The following is a 27090-nucleotide window of genomic DNA, read 5'->3' on the forward strand; positions in this document are numbered from 1 at the left end:
AAGGAAGCTGTTATTATTATTATTATTATTATTATTATTATTATTATTATTATTATTATTTGAAGAATGTGAGGCAGGCAGAGATTAAGTGACTTGCCTAGGTTCACACATTAAATACATATCTGAGAGGAGATTTGAACTCATGTCTTCACAACAATATTTTACAACATATCAACAATCTCACTATCACTATCACTACTCTAAAATGTGTAGTTCTGTATTAGAAAGTCCTTATTGTTAAGTCTAAGGAGTCGCAATGACAATGCTTATTCTGGGGACATTATTCTGGAAAAACAGAATATCAATTACAAAAGTTCTTACTATGTTCCCACATCTGATACCTGTAAACATTCATATTTCAGGGTTTGATTTTATGTAATTTTGCTTTAAATTGCTAAAAATTTCAACATTTAATGGCACATTTCCCCCTTTTATTAGACATTTATGGAGTGAAAAAATTCAGTCTACCTACTCCATGAACAAGCCATAGAAGAGCATGAGAAAGAATTATCACTATTAAGTTTACATTTAACTAAGTTCAGATGCATCTCCAGTTTCAGGGTAGTAGGAAATCACCCAGTTAGGGAGGACGCCACATTTTCCAGTATCATGTCACCCTCTGGTGGAAACGAGCATGTACTACAAGAATTAGGTCAATTTAATGGCAACTCAATTTTACAAGTTTCCTTGATTCACTGTCAAAAGTTTTATTTCCTAGGAGGTTTAGGGAGTTGCTTGTGATTATGTCTTTGCAGATTTTGAAGAAATGACTAGGATACAAGGAATCTTTTTCAATCATAATTATTCATCATGGCACTTATGAAGATAAATAATGGAGAGGATGCAGTAATGCTGTTTCAATGAGGAGAAAAACAGTATAAGAATTTTTAATGATCTAAGTAAAATGTAATAGGTTGTGGACTTTAGATGAGGCAAGAAGGTTCTGTAGCTGCCGAAATAGCTAATGCAACCCTCAGCTACCTTAAGAAAAGGAAAATATCAAGAACAAAGGAGACAATAGTCCTACTGCACTCCATTCTTCTCTGGTCCTAAATGACTATACTTTGCTTTGTGTGCCTGAAGAGGAATGAATGCAATTTGAGGGGAATGACCAAGATGGTACAGAATTTATATAGATATAGGGTTCATTTGAGTGCCTTTTGTATATTTCTATTTTGACAACACATTTGGGTACCTTTGCAGGGATATTTCTATTTTGATAACATTAAGAGATTTAAATATAAGTTAAGCTTTAAAATAGAATTCAATGTCTTTTGTAGGAGATGGGGAAAGACAAAGCAGGAGAATTAGATAGGGTAAAAAAGCTGAACAAATAAGAAATTATAGAGGGTAATATAGTCTAAAAGGGATGCCAAAAAAACTACTACTAAAAAAACGAGGAAAAAATAAACATTTGGAAATATATTTTCATTAATTATATGCAAATATACACATTCAGATACATTCATTCACATACACACACACACACACACACACAAATGATATTCATATATAGAACTTCCAATGAAGAAATTAACTTTATTAACATAGAGAAGAATATGTTTTACAATTCATATTCTTATAGAGCTGTGTATAGAGGCAACTCAGAAGATTAAGTGACTTTCTCAGAGTCACACAATTACTGTGTGAGAATCCTTCAACCTAGGTATTACTACTTCCAAAGCAGGCTTTCTACCCATTAAAACACACTGCCTATTTTTATTTCACATGTATGATATAAAACTAATAGGAGAAATGTTCAGAAACAAATGGAATGTGTTTCGATAAAAGGAAATGTAGGTCAATAAGCCCGATAAGTTTGAAAAAAAAAATGCAAAATGAGAAATAACCAGTCATGTACTGGCTAAGTACACAAAAGAAAGAAGTTGTAATAATACATGATCTGATCAATTTGTAGTTATGGCTAGGATAGTAATATAGAAATGGTATATATGTATGGGTATACACAAACACACATATGTATGTATATATATAAATGATAAGTATGACATCCTAGGCCTCCCTTTTGTATAGTTTCTTCCCCCTAACTAACCAACCTGCCATATTTTTTTCCCATTTCTTTCAGAAAACATAATTAATTCTCTCTTAGAGCTTAACTTCTTATATTTAAATACCTTAATGATGATAGAATGGAAATATCCCTCCAAAGGAATCCAAAACCAACCACTCACAACATTTTGTTGGTTCAGCATGAGGGAATATCCAAAGCATCTGTTAGTCCTAAGAATCTAGTTTTCTATGATTTTTATTTTAAAGATAAAGTATAATATATAGAAATGTTAAATATAATAATGACTGTCTCCAAGGCAAATAATTTCAAAGAAATCTTAGTTATTTACTCAATGTTGGGCATGGTGCCAGGAGCACAAAGCAAGACATCCTTTTCCTTAAGCAATTTACAGTTTAATTGGATTGGGGAGATGAATGTAGGGAGGTACGAGTCTATAAATAAGTATGACTCATGTAGAAAGTGAAAAATGCAAAGGAAAGATCCAGAAAGTTATTTGAGAACATTTAAGCAAAGAACAATCCCTTAACTTTGAATCCAATAATTAGAAAAGGTTCAATGAGGAGATGACATCTTGTCTTAGTTTTAGCAGAGGAAAAGAATTTCAAAAGGCAGATGAGTGGAGTGTGTGTATGTGTGTGTGTGTGTGTGTGTGTGTGTGTGTGTGTGTGTGTATAGGAAAACTGCAGGCATTAGACATAATCTATTGAATTCTTTGAGGCAAGAGAATATGAATATGCAGAATGATCTTAGGAAGCAGTTAGTTGTCCAATTGGGATGGAAGATAGAATGCATAATGCTAAGTAAAATAAGTTTTGAAAAGTAGCTTGACTCTTAAGGGCTTTAAATTCTAATGAAAGCATTTGTATTGGGCAAACTGAATGGGCAAATAATATTGACAAAAAGTATGCTGTGGTCAGATGAGTACATTAAGACAAATATTTTGGCAATCAAGTGAAGGATATGCCATAAAACTCCATGTAAATAGGGCCTATGTCATATTTATCTGTGCCAGTGCCTAACTTAGGGAGTTGGACCTAAGTGTCTGTTGTACTGAACTGAAAGGGGAGGCTGATCATAAGGAGACCAAGTAGGAGGGTAATACAATAGTAAAGTTGAGAAGTGAATGACCTAGAGAGGTGGCAGTGTGAGTAGGTAAGTACGAGAGACAAGAGATAAAGACTGTTAGTAGAGATGAGCGAGGAGCTTTCCTATCTGTGAGATATAACAACAGACGAAATGGTGTAATTCTTTTGCTATGGAGCTTGGGTTCTGGTGATGGGCTATGGTTTTGAGCAGACAGTGGAGTCATCAGCAAAAAGAAGAAGTTGAGGGGACTACAAGATCTCAGGGGAATGATGAGTTTGCATAGAATAGTCTAAAAGGGCACTGGAAATGAGGAAATGAAACTCACAGGAGAGATTGGGCTTAGAAAGACAGATAAGGAAATCACTTGCAGAGAGGTAATAACTGTAACTCTAGGAGAGGACATCAAGGGAGAAGAGTATAAGAAGAGGGCTAAAGACAAATCCTTGGGACAACACCTGAACTTATATGACAATGAGAATACCCAAGAATTCTTTCTTTCTCAATATTTTGGAAATGGTACATGGATAGATTTCTAAGGCATAAATCAAGAAGACCTAAATTCAAATTCAGTCTTAGATACTTACTCTGTGACCTTTGGACAATTCATTTAATCATTTTTGCCTCACTCTCTTTATCTACAAAATGAGGATAATAATAGCATCTTCCTCTCAGAATTGATAAAGATAAAAGGAAATATTGATAAATTGCTTTGCAAATTTGAAAGTGCTATATAAATGCTAGTTATTACTATTATTATCACCAGTATTATTATTATCATCACTATTACTACTAGCTCTGCAACTTTAAGCACATTATTTAACTTTTAAGGGCCTCAGTTTTCTCATTTATAAAATGAGGATAATAGTAACTGTAATACTTATTTTCTAGAGTTATTGAAAAGTTCAAACATGCAAAGCATTTTGGAAACCTTAAAGCACTATAGAAATACTGATATATCATTATACCTTCTCTGGATATATCATTCTTCAACAACAACAACAAAAAAAGCAGTTTTCTAACAACTATATGGGCTTAGAACTAATTTTCCCAGTTTGGGGGTTAGCATGTCGCATAGAATCAAATCAAAGGCCTCGCTTAAATTAAGGTTAAATATACTTGATGCTTCCCCTTACCTATACCTGTCAGAGTATAATTCTAGATAGGTCAGAGTCTGATATCTTTTCCTCAGTAAGCTGAAAAACTGTTTGCATATGGCAGGGTTATTGTTTTCCTTTTCTGTAAAGATGCTATAAGTCTATAATTTTCTATTTCTTTTAAACCTACTTATCATATTCTTTCCACTTGCTATTTGAACTTTTCTTTTAAGGACTATGAAGAAAATTCCAGTTTTGTAGGCAACCTTCATAAAATTAGCTAGATAATCTAGCCAAACTTAGTTATAAAACTGAAGCTTCTTAATTTCATCTTTATTTGGCCTTCAGCTGCTTCCAAAATCAGTTGACCTGATTTCCATTTTTAAAATTTATTTAGTGTTACCTAAAAATTGTTGTCTGTCTGACTGCCGCTTCAGGCTGAGTTTTATCAGGTCAGCAGGGACATTTGGCAGGTCAGCTACCTCCCGGTAAGTTTCAATGGCTCTCTTCAGTACTTCATTGCTCCTCTTCTTCTCAGCTAAATCATCTTCACACTAAATGAAATCACAAAACTGTGTTAGCATTGCAGGATCAACCTTAGATTATCACGGAGTCCTCATAAGAAAGACAATTATCCATTCTCATTAACTTTGGGTCCAGTTTTAAAGGAAACTTTAACAGATTAGTCTACCAAAAAAAGGGAGGAAAAAATGAAGGAAGATGCAAATACTAGCATCCAGTATTTTTTAGTATAAAGAGATAGGAAGTGAAATGGAATCTTCATAAAACTAAGGATAATATATACAAAAATTTACAGTAATAAGTTGGAGTTCATAAAGGCAATGTGTATGAGCAAAAATCTAATTTTTTTGTTTTTAATTTCAATCTGTATTTTATCACTTAGATCGGCTTTAATATTGATTTAGCAAATTATATTTTAAGAAATAAATACATTTATTTTTTGAATAAAAATATATTAATCAGAGTCTATAAAATAATATATCACAAGAGATAAGCTGCCTTTCAGCAAAATCCCCTCTCCCTACTTTGGTTCAGTCTTATGATTTCACTGGGTGGAAACCTTGCAGCTATCAGCCTCTGCTGATAAAGGACCAAAAGTCCTAGGTAATTTAACAATTTAGAGAAATGCTTCATACAATGGGGATAGAAAATAACTTGTCTATAGTCATATAGCCAGCATCTTTCCAATTCCAAGTCTATATAAAAATAATTAATACTAATAATAATTTATATAACATTTTAAAACCTACTAAGCACTTTGCATGTTTGATCCAATAAGCATTCTATTATTTCCATTTTATATACTAGAAAACTGAGACTGAAAGAAGCTAGGTGATTTGCCTGAGGGATCAGCTAGGTAGCATAGCAGCATGATGAGTCTCCAGTCAGGAAGACCCAAGTTTAAATCCAGGCTCAGACACACACTAACTAAAACATGAAGGTAATAAATAGCACCTATTTCCCAGAGTTCTAAGGCTCAAATGAGATGATAATTATAAGATGCTTAGCACTGCACCTGGCACACAGTCAATGTGCTATTATAATCTAGTATTATCTATTAATAATGCTATTATTATCAAGTAATTGAAGTAAGATCTGAACTCAGATCTAAGCCTGCCTGTATCTATTTGCTATTTTATTTTATTTTTTTCTGCATCCATGCTAATTTGCTAAAATTTATATTTGCAATTAATGTGTAAGCTGTGACCCTAGAATTTGGGGAAGAGTTCAGAAAATAATACTTTAAAAGAGAAACTAACCAAAATTAACATACATTTGGATTAGTTATGTGTGTAAATAAATCTTCCCAGGAAAAATCCTTCCAGAGAGATGATCTACCTGACCTATTTAGAGGTAGCTCTTTGATGCAGGGGGCCTGAAATCAGGAAACCCTGAGTTCAAATCTGAAATAAAACACTTATTAGCTACAAGACCATGGGTAAGTCAATGTGCCTCAGTTTTCTCAACTGTAAAATGGGGCTAATAGTATCACCAATCTTTCAGAGTTGTGATGATTCAATGAGATAATATCTGTAAAGTGCTTAGCACAGTGCCTGGCATATACTATATAAATAATTATTCCTTTCCCATTTCTTTTCCTGTTGATAAGAAGATGAGGATTTCCTAAATTTTTGGAGGAATTCCTAAAATGTAGAAATTAACAAATTTATTGAAATGTGACTAATGTAAAAACAAGCTTTCATCTTAGAAACTGTAATCAGATAGCAATGGCTATAATGACAGAAATTTGGGGTTACTAATAAGGAATTTCAAAAATGGGAAGTTGGATAGTAAAAATGGGTCAAGTAGATGTTCAGAAAAGTCTAGGACAAAGAGTTAATCTGATCTTTTTAAGATGGAAATAATCCTAAAGGGGAGGATAATTCATCTAATTATCATGGCTTCATGGAAATTGTCCTAAGAATATCTGAACCTTCTGCTCTTATTTCTTTCCACCAAACAACTGTCTAGTATGAAATTTGATGAATTACATGAATATACTTACCTGGATAACAAGATTTAAAGTCAATAGGAGGAAATGGCCTGTACAAATGACCACTACTCTTTATTTTGCCAAGTTTAATTCTTATAATAAATTCACAAATTAGTACATGCTTTATGAAGCATTTAAAAAACTGATCACCTTTAATAATACCCAGAACCTGATCAGCTTTGGATAAAGTATCAGTCAATCTGTCAACAGGCAGTTCCTGCCCCCAAGAAGCTTGCATTCTAAAGGGCAAGGCAATGAAATGAATGGGAATACATAATGTTCCACAGAATAGATGGAAAGCAACCTAACAGAAAATATTCTACAAGCTGGAGGATCAAGAAAGTCATCCTGTAAAAGACATGTCTGTGCTAAGTTTTAAAGGAATTCAGGGAAATTTTAAGAGTTCAGGGAGAGCATGTCTAAAGTCATGGAGACAGAAATGAAAGGCTATGGTTGAGCTAAAACAAGTACGCCGGGGTAGCTAGGGTAGCTGAGTAACATAAAAAAAGATTAGAAAGGAAGGAAGGGATTAGGTTGTGAAGACCTTTTAACAACAAATTCAGCGCAGTTGTTTTTCAGTCTCTTCATGACTCATTTGGGGTTTCCTTGGTAAAGATAATGGAGTTTTACCTTTTCCTTCTTTAGCTCATTTCAGAGAAAAGGAGACTGAGGCAAACAGAGTTAAATAACTTGCCCAGAGTCATACAGCTGTTAAGCATCTGAGGCCAGATTTGAACTCAGGAAGATAAATATTTCTGAATCCAACTCTTTTTTCACTGTGCCACCTAGCTGTCCTAAATGCCAAATAGATGACCTTGTATTTGATTATTGAAGTAATAGGGAGCCAATAGAATTTACTGGGACATGGAAGTGACATGGTCAGGTTTATAATTTAGAAAAAAATTTATTTTTGCGGGCAAGTAGAAAATGTATCATAAAGAGGAGAAATTTGAGGCAGGAAAATCAAATATGAAGCCATTAGAATAGATGAGGCAAGAGATAAGTGCCTAAATTTTAATAGATAGCAGTGTGCAAAAAGGAGATACATAAGAAAGATGTTGTGAAGTTGGAGCAATGAGATATGTCAATACCAAGTATTAAAGTATAGTGTGGAAAAGATAAGAGGAACCAGGACTGAGCTTTGAGTAATATTCCACAGTCAGCAGATATGACATGGATGCAGATCCAACAAAGAAGTCAGAGAAATATAGGATTAAACATACACACATCCACATATATATGAGAAAGGCCTAGTGAAGGACAGAGAGAATAAACAATTACAGAGTACTTACTATGTGGCAAGCAATGTGCTAAACATTTTACAAATAGGGAAGCAAGAGGGATCAGTGTCATAAAAATCTTAGAGCGAAAATGATTGACACTATCAAAGACTACACAGAGGGCAGAAACAATGAAGTAGACGAGATCACTAAAAACAAATGGAGAAATGACAAAAAATTTTCTAACTGCCAAGTGAGTATATAAAGCTCTAGTACCAATGATGATCTACCCAAAGTAAAGATTTCAATAATCTTGATTCTGAAAAGGCCCATTCAAGTCTGTCATCTTATCTATCTGGTCATGTAAAAAAAAATTATAAAGTTAGCCTTTCTTGAGATAAGTTATCATTTAATTAGTTCAGTGTGAACAGAGAAAAAAGATAAAATTCTTAAAATCTGAATTATACCTATTTCTTTTAATTTCCATCATTTTTATAATGTTCATAGACTTTTGAATCTTTGAAAAATAGACCAGATGTATGAATAGTTCATAATTCTTAAAAATCCACTGCATGAAACTGATAAGACATTCATTTTGAAAAATAAGCTTAATAATGCCAGTTTGATATTATCAGTCTAAACCCTGTGGATAAGAGTAGTTGAATAGAAAAGATGTTATAATCTCAAACTTAGCATTTTACATGACAACTGATATTGTCTATTTATTAGGTCATCCATTCAAAGTCCTTGTGTGATATGTCATTATCTACCTTAAAAATTATTTCTACTAGACCATAAAATAAGTAAAGTATATAATTCACAATTCTTACTTGTGATATGTTCAAGGGATTTAGTTATGGTAATTTTCAGATTCATTTAAAGAGTAAAAAAAAAATCAGTATTGTTTACCATAACATATAATTTCCCTTTATCAGGTCCTTTTTTGAGACCTTTACACAATATTTATAAAGGAAAACAAATCTATTAAGATATTCCAATTTATATTATAACCTACTAATATGTAGTACACAATACTAAGGAAATCATTTTGTATCTGAAAATTGAGATAAAATATCACAGAACAACCTATGGTAAAGAGTCATGAATATTACTTTTTCATGGAAAATTCATCTAATAGATTATTTTTCTTCAATAGATTCTCTCTCAAGAGTGGTGGTCCTGGAGTCAAGAAGACTCATCTTTCTGACTTCAACTCCAGTCTCAGATATTTACTAGGTGTGTGATCTTGGGCAAGTGACTTAACCCTATTGACTCAGTTTCCTCATCTGAAAAAAAATGAACTGGAGAAGGAAATGGCAAACTGCTGCTGCTCAAATGTAGTCAACGAAGAGTAAGACACAACTGAACAATAATAATCATTTAAAGTTTATTTAAAAAAAATTTCACTACTAAAATGCTACTCTGAATAACCAGTATCTCTGCTTTATATCACATTCTTGGTTGCATCATAGAGATAGTGAGACATGGTTGATAAGAAGTTAGGTTTAGACTCTAAAAGCTGGCTGTGTCCATTTAACTGCTCAGTGCCTTCAAGCAACTTGCTGAAACTTTAAATTACAAATAATTTGTCCATTTAAGTCAGTGGACTAGCAGTTTCCTATATTGGTGACATCCCAGGTTTAAATCATTTTGAATTTTACCTCCCCAAAATTTGTATTAGGATTTTATATGACAAAGGAGTAGAAATAATAGGCGATTTCTGGACCTCACTTGTTCAAGTCTTCAACTGTTCAATGTTGTTGTTGCTGGTGGATCATTTTAGTTCTAACCCTTTGGAACCCCATTTTTGGTTTTCTTGGCAAAGACACTGGTGTAGTTTGCCATTACCTCCTTTAGTTCACTTTATAGAAGAAGAAACTGAGCATATAGGATTAAGTGATTTGTCCAAGGTCATATATAGTTTATAAGTAAAATGAGGTCAGATTTGAACTCAGGAAGATGATTCTTCCTGACTCCAGGCCCTGCATTCTATCCATTACACTACCTATCTGCCCTCCATTATTCAATAAACCATGAAAACCCATATTATAATTGGAATATATTTAGATTTTTATAAATCACCTGAAGTTAAGGAAGGTCACTTTAGAAGAAAATTCAATATTGTAAAATACTTCTAAGTAATTTAATTAATGCTTAAATGAGTATGTCTTTTTTTTTTTCATAATTAGAGGTGTTTCATTTTGCCTATCAACATGAAACCCAACAAATCCCCAACTTGATTTAGTAAGTATTGACTTTGATAACATTATTTTCTCTTGCCCATGGTTTATGCTACTCAACAACAAATAAAATTAAATAATTTATGGAGATTATGTGTAGGTTACAATTTCAAATTTGTTCTCCACTGCTACAGAAACAATGCTGCTGTTATCAACATAAACCCAGGCTATCAGGGTTGGGAAGCACCATGTGAAGTCATAATTCTCCCCTAACATTTTTCTTTTTAAATAGGAGGAGAGAAATTATATTAACTTCTGGGTCCTGGCTCCCTGCCATGTTCATCTCAGAGCAAGTAAGTTTTAAAGTTCCACAGTGTTATTAACTATGCCATTGCCAGAATATTTCTCAGTGAGAAAAAGTACAGTGTTACTTATCTGGGGGATTGTATTTGCTTTCAGGTTTCAAATACAAGGCCAGAGTTCCTGAAAGGAAAAGAATGAATGGGCAGCTGCTATAGCAAAGCTCATTGCTTTAATATTTCCCCACATGGTTGGAAGTGATTAGAATCCCATCCAACAGTTCATCAGTGAACAAACTTAGCACAAAAGCCCAAAAAATATGGAGGAAAGAGAAGAAAAAAAACAAGTAGAGAGAAACATATCAAAGTTTAGTTGAGTAATGAGTAGAGAATCTCCCATCCTAAAGATGAAAACATTAAAAATACTTAAGAAAATATTCTTCTGCTTCTAGTTGACTGGTGTTCTTTTCTTTCTTTTTTTTTTTAATGTAAGCTACATTTTAAATTTGTTTATTTATATTTAGGTTTTATATTACCTTTATTACTAAATACATTTCTCCCTTCCCCAAAGATCCATATTGCAATAAAAAACAAAAATGTAAGATAGAGAGATAAGGGGGAGGAGGGAGACAAGACAGACCAAAAAAAGGTAACCAGAGAGAGACAGAGAGACATAGAGGCAGCCAGAGACACACAAAGAGTGAAACAGAGATAGAGACAGAGAGAGAATGGGAGAGAGAAAAGGCGAGATGGAGGAAGGGAAGGAGATAGTTACTGATTCAAAGCAGGTGGTGGGAAATTATCTGAGAAAAAAATGTTCTTGGTGATGGAAGGATGTGTGAGAAGGGGAAATGTGAGTAAATATAGTAATATGCAACATAGTTATAATAACAAGCCAGATGCAAACCCAGCATTTCCTATTTATGTTTGTGCACACAAGAGACAAATCAGAGATGGCCTAGTTAAAGAAATAGGGATAAAAGAAAAGAGGCAGAAATTAGAGACTAGGAACACATGAAAAAATCAGCAAAATGAGATCTGTTGATAGAACAATCTATTGTTACCTGAGCTTTCCCATATCGAGCTCGTGGACTCTGTGGGTACTTATGCACCAATTCTTCAAAGGCATTCATAGCATCCTCAATTTTTCCCTGATGGGAAAGAAGAATTTATTTTAAATTTGGCATGCAATCCAGTAAAATGTTCCCTTTTAGGAAAGAAGGAGTGAACTTACTATTCCATTAATACAGAGAAAACCCAGGCTCAAAACTTCCTTCCTGGATGCACAGTGGCAATTCATCAGAGAGATACCTTAGGCTACTGAGAAATTAAGTGAATCATTCTTGTTGAAATAGCTACTATGTGTGGAAGAAGGTCTTGAATCCATGTCTTTATGACTAACATTAGACCTCTGTGTGCTGCTTTCAAAATTATTATTGTTGTTATTGAGTAATTTTTTCAGTCATGTCTGACTCCTCATGACCTCATTTGGAGTTTTCTTGCCAAAGATACTAGAATGTTTTGCTGTCTCCTCTAGCTCACTTTTTTATAGAGAAGGAAACTGAGGTAAATAGGATTAAGTGACTTGATCAGTCACACATCAAATAAGTATCTGCAGTCAGACTTGAATTTAGGAAAATGATTCCAGACCTGGCAATCTATTCAATGCCCCATTTTTGCATGTTGTCTAATATAGTTATTTAATATGCTTCTCAGAGGCTTTGTATGAAGAACCAGTGACTAAACTATAGAAAACTTATAGTCTGGACAAGGAACAAGGAAATAATGATATTTATTGCACATAACCAAGTGATATCATGAGTATGTTCTGGTTTTCTTTTTGGAACACTGTTAAGCAAGGACATTTTCCTAGGTTTGTTTGTTTGTTTCTTTCTTTCTTTAGCACCTGTCTTTGTGTCCCTACATCTTCTGCTTACACAACATGATTCTTCTTATTGTGTACCAATCAATGGCAAGATCTGATGAACACCAAAATGCTAGTTGGAAACAAACTATGCTGGATATCATTAATCAATAATGTATGTTAGCTATTACATAAAGCAAAATGTTAAATCTGGAAAATAATAGTTCATGATCACTAACAGATTTTGCTCATGATCTCTTTTGCCACCTAAACTTCCTATTTTTGTCGAGGAATTTTGCTGAGTTGATTAAGCACACAATAAAATAGTCTATACTTTAGACAATATGCACATGTCCCTGTGCATCAGAGTTGGACGAAATCTCAGAACCCAGATAGTCTAAACCATGTTGAACAAGAATTTTCTCTTCAATATCCTCAACAACTGGTCATCTGCCCTCCACTAGAAGCCCACTAGAAGTGACAGTAGAATTCACAACCTGCAACTCTATAAGAGCCCACTTTGCTTTTAGATAGCTATAAATATTAGGAAATTTTCTTTTAAAGAGCAAAAATTTATTTCTTTCTAGATTCTATCTATCACCAGTTCTGTCTCTGGTTGAAAGGTATATATCCTACTTTATAACTATTCAGAGACTTGTGAAGAAAATGAGAAATTTCTTTATATTGTTGAAAATACAGTTTCTGCTTCATGAGCTTTAAATATAACTATAGTTAAAAGTTTTATCTAAGAATTTAAGCTTGGCCATGATAACATTAATAAAGCAAGAAATAATTACAAGTATATCATTTTTTAAAGGGATATCTATTCTAAGAAGTTGCTTTAAAACCATATTTTTTCATTTAGTCAACTTGTGTCCCAGTGATTTATTTTAATGTTTCAAACATCTTTCTATGGAAAATGTTTTGGGGCCCATGATAGAAAATACTATTTGTGTTAGAATGTTTCAGATCTCTGAAAAATAAGAATTTTCATAGAATCATCTCTCAAAAGTGTGAAGAACCTACTCATTGCCAAAGAAAGGAAAGAAAAAGTTATTAGTGGGTAATACTAGCATGCTCCATTATCCTACAAACACAATCTACCCCAAAAGCCATCCACAGATAAATAATAGGCAGCAGCAGTTAAACACATTGAGGTTAATTGGATATAAATACAGATTTTCCAAACTCAAGCCCTTTGAGTACTTTAGGAGTTAATGTGACTCAATTCATAAATAGATTCAGTCATATTAGCTAGATGACATGATGGAGAGAGCACTGGCCCTGATGTCAGGCAGACCTGAGTATAAATCCTATCTCAGAAACTGAGATATATCAAGCTGTGCAAGTCTAGGTACTTCATTTAACCAGTGCTTCAGTTTCCTCATCTGAAAAATGGAGATATTAACAGCACCTACCTCCAAGGGTTAATTGTAAGGAATAAAAGGAAGCAATATTTGTAAAATATAATATTATTATTTTATCTATTCTATATACATAATATTATATAATAATAATAATATTAGCACAATACCTGGCATTTAGTAGATTCTTTTTTTTTTTTTTTTTTTTTTTTTGTTGTTATTGTTGTTGTTGTTGTTGTTATTGAGGCAATTGGGGTTAAGTGACTTGTCCAGGATCACACAGCTAGGAAGTACTAAGTGTCTGAGACCAGATTTGAACTCAGGTCCTCCTGGATTCAGAGCTGATGTTTTATTCACTGCACCACATAGCTGCCCCAATTTAGTAGATTCTATATAAATGCTTACTCTCTTCCTCTCATTTTATTCATATAATTTATCTTTTTTTTTTTTTTGCTGTATTCTTCAGTCATTTTCAGTAATGTCTGACTTCTTCATGACTCCATATGAGGTTTTCTTGGCAAAGAAACTGAACTATTTCCTTTTCCAGTTAATTTTATAGATAAGAAGCTGAGGCAAAAAAGGATTAAATGATTTCCTTGAGGGTCAAGTTTGAACTCAGGAAGATGAGCTTCCTAATTTGGTTTGTCACTCTATCTAGTGTGCCATCTAGCTGTCCCAAAAGAAGGCTTGTCTGGGATTTAAAACAAGTAGAAAGAATCAAGTCAGTTGGCCATTTGGGTCATTTGGGTCCATAGGGTAGGTGAGAGTAATAAGTGGACTTTGGGAGAAACTAACTAAAGGGCACATTGTTCTCTAAGATTTTCACTTAAATCTCACAAATAATTAATTAACTAGTGTACCTTTTTTGTCAATGTTAACTTTTTTGGACTATCACTTCATTTCTTATATAAGATGCAATGTGAGAATTGATTCTATATAATGACAAACACCCATTTAAAAAATAATATTCTTTAAAACCTAACTTTTATTCAATCATATCAATTCAATCACATGTCCAATCAGATTCAAATCACAGGATTAACACTATACATAATAAAAATTATTTATTTAAGCCAAAATCCCATCCTACTGAAATATCATTTCATGCATTGATGGATGTCCATCAATGTACATTCAAATCCCAAATCACAGAAATATAATCTAACTTCAGAACTCTGGGAACAAGCAGGAACATATTTTCCCGTAGTGCTTTATTTGAAACTTAATTGAAAATGAGCTTTAATTTATTGATTAATTAAACTATAGTTTATATGAATAAATATCATTCCTGTCTACATTTGAAACTGTGTTGATCTGAACAGAACATATTATCATTATTAACATCATTAAGAAATTTAATTAAACTGATTAATTCTGTCGATCTAAGATGAGTGTTATTTCTGAGATATGACAGAAATGTACTAATTCTTCCTACAAGAAAAGTAACTGCCTCAGTTTTCCAACTATATGATATAAATAATAAGAGGATCTACCTCCCAAGTAGGGAGATATCTCTAAAATGAGATATTTGTAAAGTACTTAGTACAATTCCTGACAAATGATAAGCATGTGAGATCTAAGCAAACTTATAGTTAGCTGGGTGAAAAAGTGAGGGCTAGGATGAAAGTCTCACAACCACTAATCCAAAATACTTTATATTATTCCATAGGAACTCATGACTAACATCAGCAACAACTACAACATTCTGAGTTAAACAAGCAATGCAAACTTACCTTTTTGCGTAGCTTCTCTGCAGCATCAAGTTCAGATTTAATGGTCTTGTCAAACTTATTTAAAAGTTTGGGTTTCTTTTTCTTAGCTGAAAGGAGATAAAAGAGAAAAAAACATTTCTAATTTCAAAATCCAGGAGTTACTTGGGAAAAAAAAAAATCAGACAAAATTTTTAGGAGCAGGATAGTAGTTCTGCGATGCATAAATGTGTATGTTTTATTCTGATCATTATACTTCAATAATATTTTCTTCTGTAATCCTAACGAATTTTAATTTATGCATTTAAAATATTATTTTGAGAAGCAATCCACAGGCTTCACTATCCTGTCAAAAAGTCAGTGGCCCCTAAAATAATAAGAACCCCATACTTAGAGGCTGCACTTAAAAAGCAAGCTCATTCCTGGTTCACCTTCTTAAGTATCCTCACCAGCCAACAAAGGAGAGTTTTTCCACAAACTGGGATACTACATGTAAATCAGGAAATTATTAGGAACAGCAGTTCTAATTAATCGTAGAAGAGTCTGGTCCATGGGAAGAACTCATGAGAAACTATGTTGTTCTTTTGGAGTATGACTTAGCAATTGCAAACAATTATATAACCTCATAGCGAAGAAAGGCCTCAGAAGCCAAATCTAGTCCAATAGGTATATGAATAAGAATCTCCTCTATAATACAATCCAACAAGCTTGAGGATTGGGCTGAAAAAGACTGGCTTAGTTTTCTTCTAGAGCTTTTAGAATTCATGCTTTTAGAGCTAGCCTGTCCTCCTTTTGAATAGTTCATATTGATAGCTAATTTTTACTTACTCAGAAGATTTCCTTCAAATGTATCCTAATGGAATCAAGTGGATATATTTGTTTAAGAAATTATACAGTGTTGCAAACAACTGCAATCAACAGCCTAAATTTGTGCTAAGAAAGACTTCTAAGCTCACACTTGGTTAGGTCCTGACAATCAGATGAGAAGAATACTCTTAAATACATCCTCTTCTCTCTGCTCTGATACTTCCACCATTCTACTAGGGTAGGTCTTCATAATCTCAAACTTGGACTGCTGCCTTAGCCTACTGGGTTGGTCTGCCTGATTCAGGTCTCTCCCCATTCTCCAGCCACTAAAAGACTTTTTCCTAACACATAGATCCAACCATGTCACCCTCCCAACTCAATAAATTCCAGTAGCTCCCCTATTGTCTTGAGAATTAAACACAAAATCTTCTGTTTGGTTTTCAAAGCCCTGCATAATTTAGCCCCATCATACCTTTCCAAATTTCTTATGCCTTATTCATTGACACATACTGCTTAACCAAGTGTCACTGGCTTCTTGGCTTATTCCACAAACAAGTCATTCTAATTCTAGACTCTAGTTCTTCTTTCTGGATAATTCCATTACCTGCAATGTTCTCCCTCCTTATCTCTGCCTTCTGAATTTCTTGGCTTGGTTTAAGTTCCCACCTAGTAGAAGCCTTCTCATTATAACTACTTTCAATTCTAGTGCCTTCCCTCTTTTAATTATTTCCTATTTATTCTGTCAATTGCTTAATTTGTATATATTGGTTTGCATGCTTTCTCCCCAATTTTACTGTAAACTTCTTGAGATCAGAGACTGTCTTTTGCATCTTTCTGTATCCCCATCACTTAGTAAATCAATGCCTGAATTACAGTAGATGCTTCATAAAAGCCTATGGGTTGGGACCATTTTTCCTTTTTGTATCTCCTGGTCTCAGCATAGTGCCTGGTATGCATTTAAGAAATGTTTGTTGCTTGTCCTTCCCCATAACAACCTTTGATAGAAGTAGCAAAAGTATAAATATGTTTCTTTTATGGAGACTGACTCAAAGAAATTAAGTGGTGTGTCTAATGTAGTGGAGTTAGATTGTGTTGGAGGTATTATTCAAATTGAGATCTTCTGACCAATACCACTATACCCAAAATAATGAAGTTTGCTATTGTGATTTCATAATAACAGCAACTCATTTTTCATGGCCCCTCAGAATTTAGAAGTGCTTTCTTCTTCTTCTTCTTTTTTTCCCTTTTGCTAAGGCAATTGGGGTTAAGTGACTTGCCCAGGGTCACACAGCCAGGAAATGTTAAGTGTCTGAGGCCAGATTTGAACTCAAGTGCTTTATCCATTATGCCATCTAGCTGCCCCTAAAAGGGCTTTCTTTACAAAGAAAGAGAATAAGAGTGAAAGTACACAAGAATGAGGGAGACAGTGAAAGAGCAAGAACAAGAGTGAGAGACAGGATGAGAGAGCGAAAAGGGAGGTTGGGGAGACACAGGCAGACTTAATATCTTAAATGCTTTTAAAGTTTGACCCTAAAGGGGGAAAATATAGAATTTTTTCTCTACAGACAAACATATTAAGTTGTAACTTTTTAATACAGGAAGCATTTTGTCAAAAATTGCGGATCTTATGCCCAAGAACTCTCACTCAGATATACACTAAGCTTTACTTGCAGTTACTTCTGTTAACATTTATGCTGACAGACACTTCAGCATAAACAAAATGATCAATTGGGAGACACAAGCCATTGGTGAGAAGACAGACATTAAATCTCACAACTGCAAATCTGTGAAGTATCAACTCAATTTATTCTCCTAATTTTCAGTTTTTTTCTAATATATAAAAGAACAAAGAAACAGCTGAAAACTGTTTTGATTTACTATTCTACTCCTCTGCCTGTAAAAAGCAAATTGCTATATACTACTTTTGATATGTTTTTGAAAAAAGGCAAAATAATTAAGTCAGGAAAGTATAGCAAGAACATTTATTTTTGAAAATGTTTCTAAAATGTATTTATTCATTTTTCTACCTTGATAGACACAAGAGTGAATATAACTGAATCTTTAATGACTTGAAGGTCTTAAGTGCTCCTGGACCATTATGTGAAATGTTGATTATAATCACACAGTTCCATAGAGATGTGTGAGTTTGGAGTTATGAACTGAATATGATAACCCTAGACATATCTCAGAAGTTATCTGATTAGTTTTTTTTTTTTAATCTTAATGTGTTTTGCTGTTAGTATATTAACAAATATTGAAAAAAAAAAGTCCAACTGAGGATTAACATTAAAATTCAAGAACCATTTAGGATCATTGTGCTAGGGAGTTCTAACTAGAGCAGAGCCACTGAGGCTTTGAGCTGGGGTGGTTGGTAAATTTGGAGGTCAAGGACAGCACATGATATGCCTCTCACTTTCCTCACAAGTCTTCTATTGCATAATAATTCACTTTCCTGAAGAAAAAAATTGATTAAAGAATGCTACCATTCAATCAGTGAGATGTAGGAGAATTACTGAACTAGTTCAAGAGTTGAAAAGGAAGGTGGGAAAAAAGCCTGTATTTCTTTTAGGGAAAATGTGCAGCAATGCTGCCATGGCATATTCCTAACAAAATTACAACAAATTCTTTTTCTGTAACTTCATGGCCATGATCATGGAACACTAACATCTCCAAAGAAATACTGTGGTGACTTAATATACAATAGTGTGATATGTGACAGCCTATTACCAATGATGAGTGTAATAGAAGAAGGAGCAGAAAAAATGCACAGAGAATATATGAATGGAAAAGAAGGTACATCAGTCATGTGTCAAGAGTAAAGGAGATAATGAACAAAAGGATATCCCCCATGCAGAACTGGCAATCACATTACATTAAAAGATTTAGGGAAAGAATTTCAGCATATTGAGTATACCCTTTTCTGAAAGATTTATGGAAGGACAAAGACAATCAATCAGATACCCAATAAGCATTTACTAAGCCCATGTCGGGCACTGTGCTAAGTGCTGGTGATATAAAGAAATGCAAAAGACAGTCCTTGTTCTCAAGAAGCTCAATCTAAGAGGGAGACAACTTTTAAATAATTAAGTACAAGCTATAGACAGGATAAATTGAAAATATTCAACCAAAGAAGACACTAGAATTAAGAGTGTTCAAAAAAGGCTTAGTATAGAAAAAGGGATTTTAGTTTGAATTTGAAGAAAGTCAAGGAAGCCAGGAGATAGAGATGAGGGGGAAAGCATTCTAGTCATAGGGGATAATCAAGAGAAATGTTAAAAGTCTGGATATAAAGTGTCTTGTTAGAGGAAGAGAAAGAAAGACAGTGGCTTTGGATCTTAGAGTAGAGATAAGAAGGTGTAAATAAGTTGCAATCCCTATTACTGCAAGAGGGGTACTGACAACTGTAAACAGATTACATATAATTGAAACGGTATTAAAAAAAAAAAGAAAGAATATTATTAAAATTATAGTCTCTATTCATTAACTGCTGAAGTTCCCTGGGCAATTTAAAAGGGACAGAAGTAGCTTCTCTGAAACTCTTCTTATTTATAAAATGGAATGCAGGGATTAAAGTTGACTTTTTTTTTTTTTTTTTAAAGGAAGTTGACAAGATAGAGAGCAAGGATTAATGAAAGAAATTAAACTATGGAAAATTTAGTATTAGCATAGGGTCGGTGAAAGAAAACAGAATGGATGTACCACTTAACTGTCTTTGTGAGCTCATTCAGCCACTTTTTAAAAATTTGAGCATTAACTTCCTTATATGTGATATGCTGGAATGATCTCTAAGATTCTATTCTAACATTCCTAGACTTTTGGTTACATCCACACCCACACCCCTATAGTATTTTTGATGTTTGAGAGATGATCTTAGAAATGATCTTAACTCTAATAAAAGTTTTACAATTGAATTAAAAAGACAAAAACTTTCAAAAATATGCTGAAATAAAAACAATAATTAGCAGAGTTCACTGGGGCAAAATGGCCATCAATTGGCGAGATGGTGGGGCTGAAAACTTCTTCAGGAGATAATCTGGATTTTGTGGAAAGGAAGAACATGGTTCTTAGAAGAGAGGGACTGTTCAACAATTTTGGGCAAAGCCATAATGGTGGCAAAGAGAAAACCATACACAAAGGATAGTACAATAGCAATCTTAACTGAAACATTTTGTGGACTGCAGCATAATAAGAGGGAAGAGCTAATAGGCAGAATTATTTGACAGAAAATTAATGAGGCCATGATATTTTGAATATAAGATTCAGGTGGGCATTATTTAGTTATCTAAATTTCTATCTATCTACCTATCTATCATCTATTTATTTGGGGTCATGCTGTATGTGACAATTAGTAGCCACATTAATACTGTTTGATTAATAATAAGAAAAGAAATATCCAACTAAACTCAATGTTAGCCCAATTCAGGGAAGCCATTTTAATGATGACCAGGCTAATTTTTACCACTTTGCTGTTCATCTACATCTAGCTAGTTTTCCCTCCAAAAAGTAATGAGAAAACAAGAGAGGCGTGAAAATACCTTTCCACTTGAAATAATATTTATAAAGGACCTTTACAAATCTTAAAGCCTAAGGGAGAGATAATGAACGTTCTAGAATATAAGTTCCTTTGCTTATTATTATAAAGAAAAAATAGGTTCCCATTCTAATTTTTTTAGTTATTAGCTAATTTTATTAATGTTATTTATTAATAGTTTTTATAGAGTTGATAAATTGCTAAAAAAATTTTCCTTCATTTTTTTTTAAGTGCTTACTATTCGTCAGACTCTGCTAAATGCTGTAGATACAAGCAAAGGAAAAAGCATTATATGCTAGGCATTATACAAATACTGGCTCTTGTTATCCTCATTAAAAACTCTAGGAAGTAGATGCTATTGTCTTCATTAACAGTTGATAAAACTAAGGCAACTAGATTAAGTGACTTGCCATATTAGTCATCTGATTAGCAAATATCCTAAATATCTGAGGCTGGATTTGAATGCAGATCTTCTAGGCTTCAAGTCCTGTGCTCTCTTTACTTCAACACCAAGCTGTCAATTAATAAATGCCTTTAGCCTGAATATCTTTAATATAGATTTAAGGTTTGAAAATCTGTTAAATACATTATCACATTTATGGCTAACAGCAATTCTATGAGGAAGATGCTTTTATTCCATTTTTACAGATAAAGAAATTGAGACAGATAGGTGAAATAACTTGTCTAGGATCATTTAAATACTAATTGTCTCAAGTGCTGAGACTGTATTTGAACTCAGGTCTCCCTGACTCTAGACCCAGTACTTCATCAATCTGAATTCCTAGATCCACATAAGGCATATAATTAAAGTTTGTTAAATTGAATGTGCCAAGGTTTAGAATGATTTTTGTAAGAAATTTGTTCAATAGTTCCATTTTATAAATAGATGAGTGGGGTAAAGGAATGGGGCAGAAAGTATTTAGGTCATGATCTCTTCTGCTACCAGATTCTTTCAAATGGTGTTTTCTACAGAAAATGTAATCAGGCAAATTCAGGGCTAAAAGTTGGCTCAGACTTCAAGAACTGTAGGAGGTGTCCATTCCGAAACATTTATGCTCTGTGGATGAGGCCCTTGACATCCTAAAACTACCCAAGACAGTCAAATCTACTCTTGGACAATTTTGATTAGTGTAAATGCTTTCTTTATAGATAGAAATGGAACAAATGGAGTGAACAGAGCACCAGGCCTGCAGTTTAAAAAAAAAAAAAGTGATTTCAAATCCAGCCTTAGCTCTGTGACCTTGGAAACTTCACTTAACCCCCAACCAAAAATTAAACTCGAAATACAAAAATTAAAAGGAGAAATCAATAAAATTGAAAGTAAAAAAACTATTGAATTAATAAATAAAACCAAGAGTTGGTTTTATGAAAAAGCCAATAAAATAGATAAACCTTTGGTAAATTTGATCAAAAAAAAGAAAGAGGAAAATCAAATTGATAGTCTTACAAATGAAAAGGGGGATCTTTCCACCAATGAAGAGGAAATTAGAGAAATAATAAGGAGTTACTTTGCCCAACTTTATGCCAATAAATTTGATAACTTAAGTGAAATGGATGACTTTCTCCAAAAATATAGGCTCCCTAGATTAACAGAGGAGGAGATAAATTGCTTAAATAGTCCCATTTCAGAAAAAGAAATAGAACAAGCTATTAATCAACTCCCCAGGAAAAAATCCCCAGGGCCAGATGGATTCACATGTGAATTCTACCAAACATTTAAAGAACAATTAGCCCCAATGTTATATAAATTATTTGAAAAAATAGGGGATGAAGGAGTCCTACCAAACTCCTTTTATGACACAGACATGGTACTGATACCTAAACCTGGTAGATCGAAAACTGAGAAAGAAAATTATAGACCAATCTCCTTAATGAATATTGATGCTAAAATCTTAAATAAGATATTAGCAAAAAGACTTCAGAAAATCATCTCCAAGATAATACACTATGATCAAGTAGGATTTATTCCAGGAATGCAGGGCTGGTTTAATATTAGGAAAACTATTAATATAATTGACCATATTAATAATCAAATTAATAAGAACCATATGATCATCTCAATAGATGCAGAAAAAGCATTTGACAAAATCCAACATCCATTCCTACTAAAAACTCTTGAGAGTATAGGAATAAATGGATTATTCCTTAGAATAATCAGGAGTATATATTTAAGACCGTCAGTAAGCATAATATGCAATAGAAATAAACTGCAACCTTTCCCAGTAAGATCAGGAGTGAAACAAGGTTGCCCACTATCACCATTACTATTCAATATAGTACTAGAAACGCTAGCCTCGGCAATAAGAGCCGAGAAAGAGATTCAAGGAATTAGAGTAGGAAATGAGGAAATCAAACTATCACTTTTTGCAGATGACATGATGGTATACTTAGAGAACCCCAAAGACTCTGCTAAAAAACTACTAGAAATAATTCAAAATTTCAGCAAAGTGGCAGGATACAAAATAAATCCACATAAATCCTCGGCATTTTTATATATCACTAACAAAATGCAACAGCAAGAGATACAAAGAGAAATTCCATTCCAAACAAATGTTGAGAGTATAAAATATTTGGGAATCCATCTACCAAAGAAAAGTCAGGAATTATATGAGAAAAATTACAAAACACTTGCCACAAAAATAAAATCAGATTTAAATAATTGGAAAGACATTCAGTGCTCTTGGATAGGCCGAGCGAATATAATAAAGATGACAATACTCCCCAAACTAATCTATTTATTTAGTGCTATACCAATCAGACTCCCAAGAAACTATTTTAATGACCTAGAAAAAATAACAACAAAATTCATATGGAAGAATAAAAGGTCAAGAATTGCAAGGGAACTAATGAAAAAAAACTCAGAGGAAGGTGGTCTAAGTGTACCTGATCTAAAGCTATATTATATAGCAGCAGTCACCAAAACCATTTGGTATTGGCTACGAAATAGACCGGTAGATCAGTGGAACAGATTAGATACAAAGGACAAAAAACGGTACATCTATAGCAATCTAATCTTTGACAAACCCAAAGATTCCAACATTAGGGATAAAAATTCATTATTCGGAAAAAACTGTTGGGAAAACTGGAAATTAGTATGGCAGAAATTAGATATGGATCCACACTTAACACCATATACCAAGATAAGATCAAAATGGGTCCATGATTTAGGCATAAAGAGGGAGATAATAAATAGATTAGAGGAACAGAGGATAATCTACCTCTCAGACTTGTGGAGGAGGAAGGAATTTATGACCAGAGGAGAACTAGAGATCATTATTGATCACAAAATAGAAGATTTTGATTACATCAAACTAAAAAGTTTCTGTACAAATAATACTAATGCAAACAAGATTAGAAGGGAAGTAACAAATTGGGAAAATATTTTTAAAAACAAAGGTTCTGACAAAGGTCTCATTTCCAAAATATATAGAGAACTGACCCAAATTTATAAGAAACCGAACCATTCTCCAATTGATAAATGGTCAAGGGATATGAACAGACAATTCTCAGAGGAAGAAATTGAAACTATATCCATTCACATGAAAGAGTGTTCCAAATCACTACTGATCAGAGAAATGCAAATTAAGACCACTCTGAGATACCACTACACACCTGTCAGATTGGCTAAGATGACAGGAACAAATAATGACAAATGTTGGAGGGGATGTGGGGAAACTGGGACACTAATACATTGCTGGTGGAGTTGTGAAAGAATCCAGCCATTCTGGAGAGCAATCTGGAATTATGCCCAAAAAGTTATCAAACTGTGCATACCCTTTGACCCAGCAGCGCTACTACTGGGATTATATCCCAAAGAAATACTAAAGAGCGGAAAGAGACATATATGTGCCAAAATGTTTGTGGCAGCTCTTTTTGTTGTAGCTAGAAACTGGAGGATGAATGGATGTCCATCAGTTGGAGAATGGTTGGGTAAATTGTGGTATATGAAGGTTATGGAATATTATTGCTCGGTAAGAAATGACCAGCAGGAGGAATATAGAGAGGCCTGGAGAGACTTAAATCAACTGATGCTGAGTGAAATGAGCAGAACCAGAAGATCACTGTACACTTCAACAACAATGCTGTATGAGGATGTATTCTGATGGAAGTGGAAATCTTCAACATAAAGAAGATCCAACTCACTTCCAGTTGATCAATGATGGACAGAGGTAGCTGCACCCAGAGAAGAAACACTGGGAGGGGAATGAAAATTGTTAGCACTAATATCTGTCTGCCCAGGTTGCATGTACCTTCGGATTCTAATGTTTATTGTGCAACAAGAAAGTGATATTCGCACACATGTATTGTACCTAGACTATATTGTAACACATGTAAAATGTATGGTATTGCCTGTCGTCGGGGGGAGGGAATAGAGGGAGGGGGGGTAAATTGGAAAAATGAATACAAGGGATAATATTATAAAATATATATATATATATATATAAAATAAAAAAAAAAAAAAAAAAAAAAGAAACTTCACTTAATTTGTTTTCAAATCTATAAAAAGAGGAAAATAGCAATGTCCACCTCTCAGGATTGTTGTGAGAATCAGATGAAATATTTACAAAGTGCTTAGAATAACTATGTACTACATAAATGCTATTACCATCATCATCATTATTACTTTTAGTAAATTGACATCTATTTTGTGTAATCATCTATTCATTCTATGGGATGAATACAGCAAAGCAGTAAATATCTTTTCTACCTAATTCTTCAAATACTTGAAGGCAGCTTTTGTATCCTTCTTAAACATTTTCCTGAGCTAAAAAATCAGTTATTTCAATTGATTTTCATTTGGTCCTCTTACCTCACTAACCTGGCTACTTTTTTTTGAATAAATGCAAGCTTGTAACTGTCCCTTTTAAAATACTGACCCAGAACCAAGCACAATTTTCATGAGGTGGAGTAGGGGTATCTCTATCTCCACTTTGGGGCATTAGGCCTTACAAGACAGCCTAAGACAACACTCACCCTTTATGCCAACTGGCTGATTCATAAGAAACCTGGAATCTACTAAAACAAGACAACTTTTTCACATATAACAACCATGTCTTTTCCATATATATGTTTAATAACTTATAAGATACAGGACCTTATTTTTAATCCTGTTACATTTCACCTTATGAGATTCAGATACAGATTTGGAGCCTCTCTGGATCCAATTTCTGTCTTCTAATTATCAGTTCTCCCTTTCAGGTATAATAAGTCACCTGTAAATTCAGCAAGCAAGGCATTGATGTATTTATTCAAACCACCAACAGAATGTTGAAGAGAAAAGCCCTGTATGACACACTGGATATGAGACATAGTCAAGAATTCACTAGGGAGCATTTAGGGGGAAAGAGGAGGGAGTAAAAATTTTCTCTGCCATATGCCAGTAATGAGCATATTGTTCTGACACTGGCTATAGGTGGTTGAAAAGCAGCAAGACAAGTATTAATCACCTATTTGGCTTGTTTAAAAGCTTCATTCTTCCAATATAGAATTATCTAATACAGGCATTAATTTGAAAGTGGGGGATGGGGTGCAGGTTACAGCAAACAAAATATTAATATTAATGAATATTAATAAAAAACACAATCTTAGATTCAGAAAACACAAGTTTGAGATTTGACTCTTAATACCAAGTGTCTATTATTATCCTTATCATGAACTTCAGTTTCCTCAAATGTAAAATGAGATTATAAATATTGTAGTACCTCCACAAATGTGTTATAAGAACAACTGTTTTTTAAAAAATCAATGAGAACTTATTAAGAGTTTTACTATATGCCAAGTAATAGTGCTAGGGGATAAAAACAAAAGTTAAATAGTCAATGTCCTCAGTGAACTTATATTCTAATGGAAGAGAAATGAGGAAAAATATTACAGAATTATATTAATAACTAATTATTAATTTGTGACCACTCTTTTTTCTTCATTTCTGTTAAAACCCAAGATCAGTTAGCCCCTGAAGGGCACAAGTGAGTGATGCTCCCTCAAGGCACATGCTTCTTGAACCAGACCCTACCCAACTGGGAGACTTAATTTCTATTTAGAGAATAAACAGAATCCAGTATGGGTAAGCCTTTGCCTAGGACAACTGCTTGTCCTTGATTAAAGTTTAGGGGAACCCAGCACATGAAGGAAAGAACTAGCCACATAGTAGAAGTTCAGAAAATGGCTATCTCTACCCAGATGCCACTTCTCAGCAGGAGAGAAATCTTTTAGCTTAGCTTCTCTTTAAATGTCCACCAATCAAGGTTGATTCTCACTTCTCAGAAAAGAAGGGATTTAAGGCATTCCAGGTCTCCTTGGTATTTTTGGTTACCAAGAGAAACTACTACCAATTTACTGATTGTCAGACCAGTCTAATTTAAAAATTGATTATTAATTAATCTCAGTCT

At 33.7% G+C, this 27090-nt stretch overlaps 1 protein-coding gene across 2 annotated transcripts in view; it reads right to left on the minus strand.

Annotated features, from left to right (window-relative positions):
• ASPH (aspartate beta-hydroxylase) overlaps positions 1-27090 on the minus strand; it is a 196123-nt gene that overhangs the window by 58634 nt on the left and 110399 nt on the right. For both annotated transcript variants that reach the window (XM_074278755.1, XM_074278754.1), the window contains 3 exons: positions 15388-15473; positions 11491-11577; positions 4616-4766 (listed from right to left, as the gene is read on the minus strand). In XM_074278755.1, coding sequence (XP_074134856.1) covers positions 4616-4766; positions 11491-11577; positions 15388-15473 — 324 coding nt within the window. The remainder of the gene's footprint in view (positions 1-4615; positions 4767-11490; positions 11578-15387; positions 15474-27090) is intronic.

This window comes from Sminthopsis crassicaudata, chromosome 1 (genome assembly GCF_048593235.1).
Source record: "Sminthopsis crassicaudata isolate SCR6 chromosome 1, ASM4859323v1, whole genome shotgun sequence".
In the NCBI taxonomy this organism is placed as follows: Eukaryota; Metazoa; Chordata; class Mammalia; order Dasyuromorphia; family Dasyuridae; genus Sminthopsis; species Sminthopsis crassicaudata.